General features: G+C 47.3%; 1 protein-coding gene across 1 annotated transcript in view; it reads left to right on the top strand.

Moving 5' to 3' along the window:
• The first annotated feature begins 5,841 nt into the window (after window positions 1-5,841).
• Window positions 5,842-12,247, top strand: part of VEGFC (vascular endothelial growth factor C) — a 100,356-nt gene continuing 93,950 nt past the window's right edge. Inside the window, exon 1 of the mRNA XM_066234811.1 lies at window positions 5,842-6,351. Within this exon, the coding sequence (XP_066090908.1) occupies window positions 6,205-6,351 (147 nt within the window). The 5' untranslated portion in view covers window positions 5,842-6,204. The remainder of the gene's footprint in view (window positions 6,352-12,247) is intronic.

Here is a 12,247-nt window from a genome sequence, read left to right as displayed (position 1 = left end):
GTCAACTACCCAGAGCCTTAAGCCTACAGTCAAGGAAAAAAAACAAAACAAAACAAAAAACAAACAAAAAAAAACTAAGGAGAAGAAGCAAAACCAAACCTGCAAATTCAAGCATGGTCACCATCCTCTAAATCTGGTCCTGTAGGGTCTCAAGTGGAACCAGATTGTCCACAGCTGCCATCTTGACACATAGCTCTGTGGTGGAAGCTCTCTCCCTCCAAAGACCGTCTGCTTCCAAAGAATTCTGGAGAGTCCCTAATTTTAAATCTCCTCAAGGAACGATCCTGCTGTTGTCAAAGGGTTAAACCTTGTGTCTCATTTAGCTGGGATACATGACTCTAGATATTCACTCTCTCAAGTTCTCTTGAGTTTAACTGCTGTTCTAGTGGTCAGAGTTACCCAAGCATTCCTTTCCACTGCGGTTCTGAGGCATTTATTTTAATGGTGCCTTTTCCAGATGACAAAGTCTCTGTGTTTAAGGTCATGTAGAGGCTGCTTGGGAGAACATGAAGGAAACAGAACTCACACCTGTTGGTGGGAAGACTGATGGCATCGCACGGCCCCCTTGTGGTGTTCTGACGCATCTGCCCAGCGCGAGGTAGATTCCAAAACTGGGGGAGAAACATGCACCCTCAAAGGCAGGCTGGTGCCATGTTCTTACAGTTTGAGTCAATGACTGCTCATTTGAGTTTAAAAACACCATTGACTGTTTCTGTCCTTCATGGGGCTTGAGAGAGTTCCGAGACAATAAAATTTCCGAATAAGCAGCACGGCTTTGCAAAGTTCTTTAGTAATTATCCCAGCAAAACAGCACAAGAAATGCCTGTATTAGGGGAGACAGACGTTACAATTCCAGTAAGTTTCTTGCTACAATCAGAACCGCACCTTCCCAGCAAATAAAAGTTGGTTCCACCTTGAAAACTAGCATACATTGACTAGGATATTCAAACCCCAGAGCAAGGTGTGAGTGCCTGATAAATTACTGCATTTCTAAGTGTTCACACGTGGTAACCCTTAGAATTGGGTTCTTGTCCATGCCCACTGCATAGTTCCCAGGATGCATCCCGTGCCGGTGTACCATGCACTCAGAGACATCCTCAGCAACCTTAGTAAAGTTGTCTCACCAGTGTCGATAAAATGCAGCAATCAATTTGTCCTCCTTGGGGTGATTAACGTCATGTAACATGTCCGCAGGGTTTCAATTGAAGGCTTCTGCTGAAACTAAACAGCCGTTCTGAAGGAGACAGAGATTATCCTCACATGATGTTTTTCCATCACTCTTTCTGACTACAGAACGGGTGTTGTGGCCCAAAGTGTACTTCTCAGCAAGAACCTTGGGAAGTGTAAGGATCTGTGGGAACCTGAGGCTTGATGGCAGCAGCTGGGTGGATCTCCCACTTCCTTTCTTGCCCTTTAATTTCACTCATTAAGGGTTTGGATCTTTTCCATCCCTTATGTCAGGGTATATATATTAAATCCCCTATTTCTGTCCTAAGCCCATTCAGAGAAGAGGAGAGAAGAGCTGTAGTCATATGTGCTCCAAGAGCTACACTCGTATGTTTTCTAAGGGTGGGAAAGAGCCTACCTCTATAGTCTCCAAAGTATTCATCTTCTTGCTTGTTTCTTTGGGTGCGTGCTCTACAAAACTGTAGTCTAATATTTATAGTTCTAAATTCCTCTAGTTTTACTATAGAATTTGGGACCTCTCAAATCATACTGAGGGCAGTCACAGAACCTTTTCCATTTAATCGTATTGGTTCATAATAACACATAAACTAAATTGATGTGTATCCTGAAACCCTGGATTCCATGTTCCTAGAACCATAGCAAATTACCGTCTAAATTTCTGCCTCTTCCAAGGGCTTTGGAAGTCTTTGAAAATGACTCTCAGCTCAGACCACAAGCAGGTCTTACATTCCACCATCAGGACCCTGCTCTGAACAGGTTAACATTCAGAGTTCCCGGCTGTCCAGGAGGGACAGGCAGCCAGTCAGGAGTGCTGGGGCCGGGACAACAGAGGGCCACACAGAGAAGAAGAGGACAGGAAGGTCAAAGCTTTCAGGTTCGAGTTACGATGCGGGCAGATGTAAAACAAGGGTAGTCTCCCCCGTGTCATTTGCCTCCTCCACAGAACACTTAGGGAGGCCACGGCGGAATCCGAATTTCTCTCGCAAGCTTTCCTTCTGTCGATCAGGAAAACATGGATCCTTGAATGGCTGCAATTTTGCTTTCTTTTCATCTCAGGTGCTTCTCAGATGAACAATTTTGTCCTTAAAGAAAAGTATCCCAGAATAACCACTGAAATTCTAAACTACTGCTGATAAAATTACGCCACTTAAAAAGAGAGCCACTTGTCTTAAGTCTATAAAATACACGTATGAGGTAGGAGTCTGGCTGCTGGAGACACAACCTGGGGTTTAGTGTGAGCCAAACATATGGGCATCAGCGATGACCGGTCAAATCAGTGGCTGGTTCACCCTGTGTCCTGGGCCCCCCAGCCTGATGGCTAAGAAGTCTCCACGGTCAAACTCGACAAACCGGAAGTTCTCGGTAAATATAAGGATCAGAAATGAACTTCCTGCTGTCAACTACCAACAAAAAGGTGCTAGAAAGAGTGATGACAGAAAGCAATGTCGCTAGCGACAAGGCAGCTTCCCACCAGGCGTACATGTTTTCACATCTAATCAGATGACCCAACAATTCCTCGGGGGGACTCTCAGGGGACAGAACACACTGAGCATCGGGTAGCCTGATAGGAAGACCCTGGAACTGAGGTCTGCGGTGAGACTCAGCCCATCACTGTCGACCTCCGTGGTTTCTCTTGTTTCTGAATTGAGAGTCGTGGCTTGAGCAGCAAGGGAGGTAGCAATAGGATCTCCATGGGACTGGGAGGTTACCGAATTCCCCAAAATATCACCAGAAAACATGCTAATGATCAAAAATTGCATTTAGCAGAACTCACTGCAGTAAGAGAGACACCATTTTGACAGAGTCTTACCAGTGGCTCAGAAGAGGTAAGTCAGAATTGGAATGATTGTAGGACTTTGGGGTCTGGGCGCAAGTAGGTTCCGGGGGTCTTTCACAGTGACGCACTGAGGAGGACTGCGCAGAGTTCATGGGGCCGTCATTGGGGACTGGTTGGCTCGGGTGAGTGAAGGTCTGGATGAGTTAGCTGTTATCGATAAGCTGGCGATTTGTCAGAGGAAGAGCATATCATCTTCAATATATTGATTTCCTAGCGTCTCATGAAGCAAATAATTACTAGAGTTGAATCTCATCTTTCCTAGGCTGAAGTTTCCTAGAAGACACAGCTAAATCCTGTTGACATAGTCCATCTTTCATCCAAGTGACATTCAACTTCTGCCAGCATTTCCTTCAGTTAACATAGTAACAGTAGCAGGAACGTAACATATTTGAGAGGGAAAAAGGAATCTGGATATGCTTACTGCTGTATTTCAAGTAAAACACATACATATTTTTGATGCATTTTGTTTTTTAAGGACTTTATTGGGGTGACACTGAGTAATTGGTTTCAGGTATTCAATACACTATGTGTGTATTGCACCGTGTGTTCACCACCCCAAGTGACCCCAAGTCAAGTCTCCCTTCACCCCTGTTTATGTGCCCTCCACCCTCTCCTATCTCCCCCTTTCCCCTTTTGATACATTTTGATCCTGATGATTTTGCAGCCTTTACACTATGCTAGGCCCTGGGAACGTTGGGAGTGCCTGAGATTCTCAACTTGGTTGCCTATCAGGATCCTGACAAGTCCCCCAGTCTAAGCAAACCAGAATCTCTGGATGGTGCACTCGACGATGTGGGTGTTGTGTGCTCGCATGTGTGTCTATTCAATTATAGTTGGCATTCAGTATATTAATTTCAGGCATATAACATGGACATTTATATAACTTACAAAGTGATCCCAGGCTGTCTCACACATTATTATTCCCTGTGCTGTATTTTACATCCCGTGACTTTTTTGGAAACTGCCAATTTATACTTCTCAGTCCCTGGAAATCTTCTTTCGGTTGGTTCCAAATGCCATCGAAGTTGAGAAACTGAAACAGGGACGGACTAAAAAGAAGGTCCAGGCTCCTACTTCACTTCTTCCCCAGGGAGTCCACAGCTCTTCCTCTTATCAGTATTGAAGACAAATATAGCCAATTAGTCAAATACGCGCATAGCAGGAAGACATCAGGAAGAATAACACACTGGCGGGTCCGCAGCCCAACACACTTCAACAAGCCCTGATGGTGGAATGACTCTTGGAGGATAGATTTAATCAAGATAAATGTCACAGCTCCAATCCTGGGCACAGCCGACCGACTTTACAAATGCAGGGCAATAATGTAGGCGTGACTAAGCAGCGGTGTCCGTGGAAAGTTCTTGAGGAATGCCGTTGGTTTTAAGTGTAATGTGAGTCAACGCTGATTCGGCTGCCAAAAAAATAAAGTCGATCCGAGGCTGCAACAACAAATGCATCTAACGCCTGGGTGCGGAAGCCCCTTTTTAAGGCTTGTTGGAACGCTTGAAGTACTGAGTCACGTGTGAACAGTCTGCTAAATGAAGCAAGTTAAAATTAGATCATGGTTGATGAGGAAATTTGGAGTTGTCATAAGAACAGATACTTCGCGCAGAGAAAAGCTAACATAGGGAGAACATAACATATTTTTCAAAATATGTGAAGCATCACACATGGACGTCAGATTCGATTTCTCGTGTCAAGTCCAGAAGTCAAAAAGCCACGGAGAAAGGAAAGCTGAGGCTGTTCAGCAACTCTGGCCACCACGAAAGGGCCAGGACAGCACACAGAGCAGCAGGCCCCTGTCCCCCAGGGATTTCAGTCTTCAAGTCAACGATGGGGAGGGGAGTTCCAGAGTTGCAGAGAGTTGATTCAGATTAAGGACGTCTCCCCTCCCCATAGGATTTTATGATCTGTGTTTCTCGAAGTAGCTCGGTAGTGTAAGGGAGGCTTCTCATCTCTGCACACTGTTGAAACCGGTAGCTTGGTCGTCTGCAGCCTGTCCACTCTGCCCCAGGAAGGGACCTTCAGGGCTGTTAGCACCACGCAGCCCCCGGCTGATTTTCCTACTGGAAAAGGCAGTCCCTGTTCCGCAGATGTCACCGCCTACAATCTGCTGACCACATGTCCCTCTCTATCAGCTCCTTTCTCATTTAAACCTAACTTCTTGTAGAAAGCGACACTGTGTCTCCTTACTGTCCATGACAATTCTGGCCAGAAGTCTGGGATTCCCTTGGGATCAATTAGCATGCATCCCTATAACCCGCACTGCGCTCAGAGGACTCGGTAGTTCTCGCTTCTCTGGCAACACGAAGTCACCGGATCCAGGGAAAGAGGGGCTAAGGCCGATTCCAAGGTCCTGGCGGGGTCCCTGCCATTGCGATGACTTTTCTCTGGGACAGTTCAGCACTCCAGGGCTATTTCCAACCCTTGAGCGGGGCGCAGCGGACCAGGCGTGGGGGAGTCGGACGGATGCCCGGGGCTACCCAGGACAAAGGGGCCCCTTCCACCCCAATAAGCTACTTTGTCCCGCGGCCACTCTGCCTAGTGCGGTCGCGTGGCCTCAAGGCCCAAGGACCGAACCGGCTGGTCGGGCCGCGGCCCAGGGCGCGGAGGGCGGGGTGAGGGTGGCCGGGGGTGGGAGGTGGGGCGCCGGGGGAGGCGCGGGCGCGGGCAGCGGAGGGAGCGCCCTCCGAGGGACAAGGAAGGGGAGGGCGGCCAGGCCCGGCGCGCTCCCTCCCTCGGCCTTTCTCTCACATAAGCGCAGGCAGAGGGCGCATCAGCCATGCCCTGCCCCGCGCCCGCCGCGCCGCCCGCCGCCCGCCGCGCTCCGCTGCCGCGAAGGGCGGGGACGAGGGGACCGGGCCCCCGAGCGTGGAGGGCCGAGCGCCGCGGGGGGTCTCGGCCGGCCCCCCCTCTTTCCAGAAAGCCCCGGCGGCCGCGCGGGCCGCGCACCGTCCGCCTTCGCCCCGGCCGCACCTCGCCGGCCCGAGCGCGCGCGGGGAGCTCGGATGTCCGGTTTCCTGTGAGGCCGCTACCTGCCCCCGGCGCCTCCGGCCGGCGCTGGCTGCGACGGCGACGTGCGACGTCGGGAGCGCCGCCTGCGGCTCGCCCTCGGGGCTCAGCGCGGGGCTCGCGGGCGGAGGGCGAGCGGAGAGCCGCCGTGCCCCGGGCCGTCCACCATGCGCCGGCCGTGCGCCCTGGCCCTAGCGTGCTCCCTGCTGGCCGCCGCGCTGCTCCCGGGGCCGCGCCGCGCGCCCGCCGCCGCCGCCGCCTTCCAGTCGGGACTCGGCTTCTCGGACGCGGAGCCGGACGCGGGCGAGGCCAAGGTGGGTGCGGGTTGTGCTCTCCGACCGGGCTGCGGGGGGATCCGGGGGCTCGGGGCGCTGGGAACCCGGACCTTGCGCTCAGCGACGTGTGCGTTCGTGTGTCACCTTGTGTCCAGACTTGGCGAGCGGACTGCACGCTTCCTGGGAGAAAAGTTTTCTTCTCCTGTTTTCCCATAAAGTTGTTACCAAGTTGGAGAGGGAGTTATAGGAGGGAAGGGCCCGGAGAGCTGGCTGGTGACACAGATCGGGGCGCCTAATGGAGAGCTGACCCTGCGCTGCGCCCAGCGGGTCTTGAACCTGCATAGGGAGCGCGGCTCCGCAGAGTGGGGTCACTCGGGTCCAGGGCTGTTTTCTGATTAGTGGGAGTCACAGAGCCCCGGGGCCAGGACGCGGCGCCCCAACGCGCTTCCCCGCACAGCCCTGGGTACGCCGAGCGCTAGGCGCTGGGCGCAGCTTTAGGAAAACAGACATTTACCAGCGGGGCTGGAGGGCTTAGTACTTCAGAGTCACCTGGAGAAATTGGTTCAACTTGAGATGCCACAGATGTCACGTAGAGGACAATCGGGCATGACTTTTCAGCTTTATAAACTCTGCATTTCTGAAATCTGGTCGTAAAATTCTGAAAAGCAAGGTGGATTCTGTTTGCTTTTTAAATTAGTGACGTCTTAACTCTTTGCCTGCAAATGTTGCAAAAGAGACTTTTGAGACATTCTGATTTGCAAAAAATGGAGTTGTGTGTTTTTGCCTGCTTCTTACTGGCCCCTCTGAAAGAGTGTATATTTACCTAAAAAGTTGAGATCTGATGTAAGGGTGGATTCTGTGCTTGTTTGAGTTCTTGAACTCCTGAAGTGCCGTATTGGACATTGTCTGGGAAGCCTCTCTTCCAACACTGTGGTCCCCTGCCCAGACCTGGACTGCATTACTTTATTTCAACTGACGGCAGAAGGAGAAGCTGTCAGCCTAGAGTTGCCTTGATTAACATATTCTGAATGTGTAGAAATTAAATTGCCTTCCCAGCTGTATTCTGAAATATGTTTTAAGATTGAGTAGACTAATATTTAAAAACCAGACTACTTTTGTCTTTAAGTTTTGGGGGAAATTTCTCATATAGCAGAATATAGGGGTCAAGGAAAAACCTGTAGAATAACAAAAGAAAAAAAATATATGTATTAAATTGCAGAACAGTGCGCATCATGTGAACTGTAAAATGATGTTTAACGCGTGTATTTGAACAGGTATAACTATTGTCATAGGAATATCTTCCTTGTCCTGAAATGCCACCAAAATGTAGCATTGGACCCCCTGGCACTCTCTGTATTTTCACTTTTCGTGGCTGCAAAGTCAGACTATGAAAGCCTGGCTTGTAGTAACTCACTCTGGCGTGCAGGAGGAGAGTGTGAAGCAGGAGGTAAAACGAGAAGCCTGTCCTGATGAGCTCCTAGCTCTAACGAGACTCACTGACTGTTGGGACAGTCCAGAATGCAAGTCCCGTGTGTACACATGTGAGTGTGTGTGTGTGTGTATGTGCAAGTGTGTATGTGACTGTTGGATAATAAAAGGTAATTTAGTTTTCATTCTCAAAACTGCCTTCATTGGTAATGTAATCAACTCTTCCCATTATTCATAAAAGTGTTTATGCCTTTTTTGTTTGCTTTTCATGCTGTACCATCCTTGATATTCTGTCCGGTGAATATGGGTTAATATTCTCTGTATGCGGTGTTGACCCTTTTCAGGATGAAAGGTCACTTTAAGTCTCTGAGTCCCACAGACTGTGAGACAGTCTGTTTATCCCTGCACTGAAGTGCTCCCAGTGGTCCAGGAGAGAGGCTTGACGGGGCATGTGTCATTGCCGTCCCCAGTGCAAACTGTTATGTCCCTGACAGGGAACTGCCAAGAGGCGTGGTCCCGGCTCCACGGCTCTCCCTAGTGGCCTAGCCCATTGCCTTGTCTCCATGTAAGCCCCAGAGAGGAGCTGCTGGTTAGCTTCCCTGAACTGCATAAGCCCCAAGAGGAGATTTCAGAAGGTAAATAGAAGATGCTACCTATCCGTAATCTCCAGTAACGGCCAATGTTTGGTAATTTACACTTAGAAAGCTTTTTTTTTTTTAATATTTAGAAAGGATATTAGTGCAACCAAGTCAACACCAGTAAAGGAAGGGGAGCAAAGTGTTGCTTATTCTATAATTACAGTTAACTGGGCGTGATGGGACACAAGAGAAAACATTTAAAATTATCAACACTAAAGGAAACCAAAACTTAGAAGAAGCATTAGATTGTGACCTCCAGTCATTTGCCGATATGAGAGCACGTAGAGCGCACTCTGGTTGGTTGGAGTTGAGTGAAGACTTTGATTTTTAAGAGAAACACTGCTTGACAACATCAAAAAGGAAGAATTACATCATGCCAAATATACTTATGGGATTTTTATTGCATAAAGTGGGTTGGAATGGAAGCATAAATGCCTAGATCTTTACATGTTTGAGAATAATAAATGCAAGGAGAGTGTATTTTACGTTGCAAAGGTCTACGTTAAAGATAAACTCAACGTGAGATTTACTGTCTGTGTCAATTGAAAGAATAATCTGGATTAGCGATTTCTGGATCAACCTTTCTCATGTCATGACACACATAAACCAATTCCTAAAATCCTGCTGCACACCAAACAATATGTATTTTGCCAATCTCACAAAAAATAGGTATGATTTTGATTTATTCACACCAGATGGCTATTGTTGTATTGGCCGTTGTCTTTTCTTTCTTTATTTTTTCTTTCTTTCTTTTTTTTTTTTTTTTTTTACTATCTAAGGGAAAAGAGGTCAGTGCCCATGACTAAATCATCAGGTATTGCATGTTTTAAACATTGTTGTGAGGCACACTGGTCAAAAACAGCTCATTTACAAGATGAAATATTATTGGGTAAACAAATATAACATCTTGTTTTCTGGTTTACAGAAATAACTTCAGATATGTCTACATTTACAGTTTAAATGCAGAAGGAGTTGATTAGCTTAACACTAACAACATTAATTGCTTTAATGAGAATAGCTATTTTTTGTTACCATAATAAAAGCACATATAGTTTATGATGACTATCACAAAAAACTTCATGGCAATGACAACTAGTTTGCAACCTGACAGATTTTCTTCCTCTATAATTTGTAATTCTGCATACTTTCATATTTGGTTTGTTTTTTATTTACTGTTTTAAATTCATCAGTGGTGATGTTTTTCAAAATACCATATGTGTTCTGACTGCAGCAGAATTCCTTAGAGGTCTTCTCATCCATCATATCTCTGGGCTTGGGTCTAGAAAGACATTGTTTTAACTATTATCCTAAGTCATTTTCATGCATAATGACAGTTTTAGACTCACCAATCTGTGGTATGTAACAATGATTAATTTCATTGGTTTTATCTTCTTCATTATATAATTGTTGAGTTTGCAAGGTAAACTACTAGGTGTGAGGCATCTTAAGACGCGTAAGCCATTTTTTCTTCTTGAGGGAACTTACAACTCAGGTAGAAAAGAGAAAGGCTTAAGCACAAAACTTCAGTGAGATATCAGGGGGATGGTACCAATACGTTGTCTGTCCCTAAAGTCTGTGTGAGGGAGTCATCCATGAGACCTAGTCGGTGGGGTTGCCTTGACATAAGGCAGAACTTGAGTTGTAACTTGAATGAGTGTTTCCAGCAGGTGACTCACTCCATCAAGCCTAGAGATTCCTTCTGTGTCTTAGATGGAAGAGAAGGTAAGAAGGCAGATAAGACTGAGTGGTTCTACAGGCTAAGAGGAAAGGTCCTTAAACAAGAATGGGCTTATACGGATGGATGGGGTTATCTTGTAGATGGTCAGATTCAGGAATTTGGCCATCCTGTTGTGGCTCATGGGGTGTTGTTCATGAGCTGAACACCTGAAATGCATAGCAGTAAGAATCTTACTGAGGGAAGACTTGACTTGGGGAAGGTGAACACACAGTACAGTGTACAGATGATGCATTGTAGAATTGGGCTCCTGAAACAGGTATAATTATGTTAACCGGTGTCACCCCAATAAGAAAGAAGGCTATTGAAGTCATATATGATAGTGACCAGTGGTCAGGACTTTTGCTAGAGGGGTTTGGTCTAGTTCAGAAACAACACTAATAGTCTAAAAGGGAAGTGATGAATAGAGTAGAGTGGATGCAGTGGGAACTGAAGAGAAAAGCTATTAGAAGAAGAACCCATAAACCTGGTGACTGACTAATATGAAAGATAAGTGAGTGGGAGAAATTGATCTTGACATCAGTGTTATAATTGTTGGACAGTGTGGAGCCTACTTGTAGGATTAGGGCATTTCAGAAAAGAGAAGAGACTGGTTTTCATACATGGTTGGTGGATGAAAAAAATCACTTAAGATTTTACTGCCTGACCAGGTAGTGGCACAGTGGATAGAGTGACGACCTGGGATGCTAAGGACCCAGGTTTAGAACCCTGAGGTCACCTCTTGAGCATGGGCTCATCCAGCTTGAGTGCAAGGTCTCTGGCTTGAGCATGAGATCATAGACATGACCCCATGGTTGCTAGTTTGAGCCCAAAGGTCACTGGCTTGGAGCCCAGGGTCTCTGGCTTGAGCCCAAAGTTGCTGGCTTGAGCAAAGGGTCACCCTGTCTGCTGTAGCCCCCCGGTCAATGCACATATGAGAAAGCAATCAATGAACAACTAAGGTGCTGTAACTATGAGCTGATGCTTCTTATCTCTCTCTCTACCTGACTGCCCCTCTCTCTCACACTAAAAAAAAAAAAAAGAAAGAAAGAAAAAAAAAGATTTTACTGAACTAAAGAATTTTTTGAGAACCAAATTAATCTTTACAAATTTCTATCTCATTAAAGGAAAGGAAAATAATTGTCTAGGATCAACAGGACTTTAGCTGCATAATACACCAAACGTATTTAACCATTTGACAAGTGTTACTACAGTCTCCTAAGGAAAATTCACAGTATGCACACCCATCAGCATTGGAAACGAGACTGTAAATGCTATTCAAGTAGAATAGGCCAGGGCAGTGGCTGTGATGGTTAGGCGTTTACCGGAGCTGTCTCTGAGCTTGGTGTCACAGTACCCCAGGCATTTCTTTGATGTGCTTCAAATTCCCATACTTTTTGGGAGTGACCAGCCATTGGTCTTCAAAAAGGGGGCTCACTCTTAGGGAAATGGGCAATGTTTGGGAAAGGGGAAACCTTTAAATGCTCTTCCTCTCTTCAGCTCACTCTGCATTGGTTCATGCCAGAGGCTCCGAGTTTGACTCCTCAATCGCCCCTTGGGAGGAAGGCGGAGATTGTGTAACACAAGGAGTGGACTCTTGGCCCTTCCCGGGGAACCTGACCCTTTCACGGCCAAGCTGCGGTGGTTGTGTTTACTACTTTCCTTAGAGGATATGCTCAGAGGCCTCGTCGGCCTCCTGTCTTCTGTGAGATTTCTGACCCCTGATCTAAATATATGATGCCGGAGATGGCCTTGGACATAAAGAGCTCAATTCATCCTTCATTTTGGTTTCTACTTCTTTGTGTTCTTTCTTCTGCACTGTGAATGCCTGGCTGGCAGCCATTGGTTCATGAGGTGTGGTTATCATCAAACTTGTATAGGAAGCAGCTTGGTACTGGTCTTGGCAGCATCTCAGTGGGTGTGTCGGTTCTCGCCCTTCTGCGCTGAGCAGAGGAGGGTGGAGGGCGGTGGATTGGGAGCGTTCTCTCTGGGTGTCCAGTTCTCAGGCTCTGGAGAGGGGTGTCGTGACCTTCTTGTCAGCAGGGTCCAAGCTGGAGTGCGGTTTGCTAGTTCTCACCTGGACACCTTGGGACACAGGAGCAGGTGTGAGCGGGATGAGTGGCCCCTGTGGCCCAGCACTGCACCTCTGCAGCGG

The sequence above is a fragment of the Saccopteryx bilineata genome, chromosome 6, assembly GCF_036850765.1.
Source record: "Saccopteryx bilineata isolate mSacBil1 chromosome 6, mSacBil1_pri_phased_curated, whole genome shotgun sequence".
NCBI classification, from domain to species: Eukaryota; Metazoa; Chordata; class Mammalia; order Chiroptera; family Emballonuridae; genus Saccopteryx; species Saccopteryx bilineata.
Note: the sequence above shows the minus strand (reverse complement) of the source record. Positions and strands in the feature narration are given on the sequence as shown.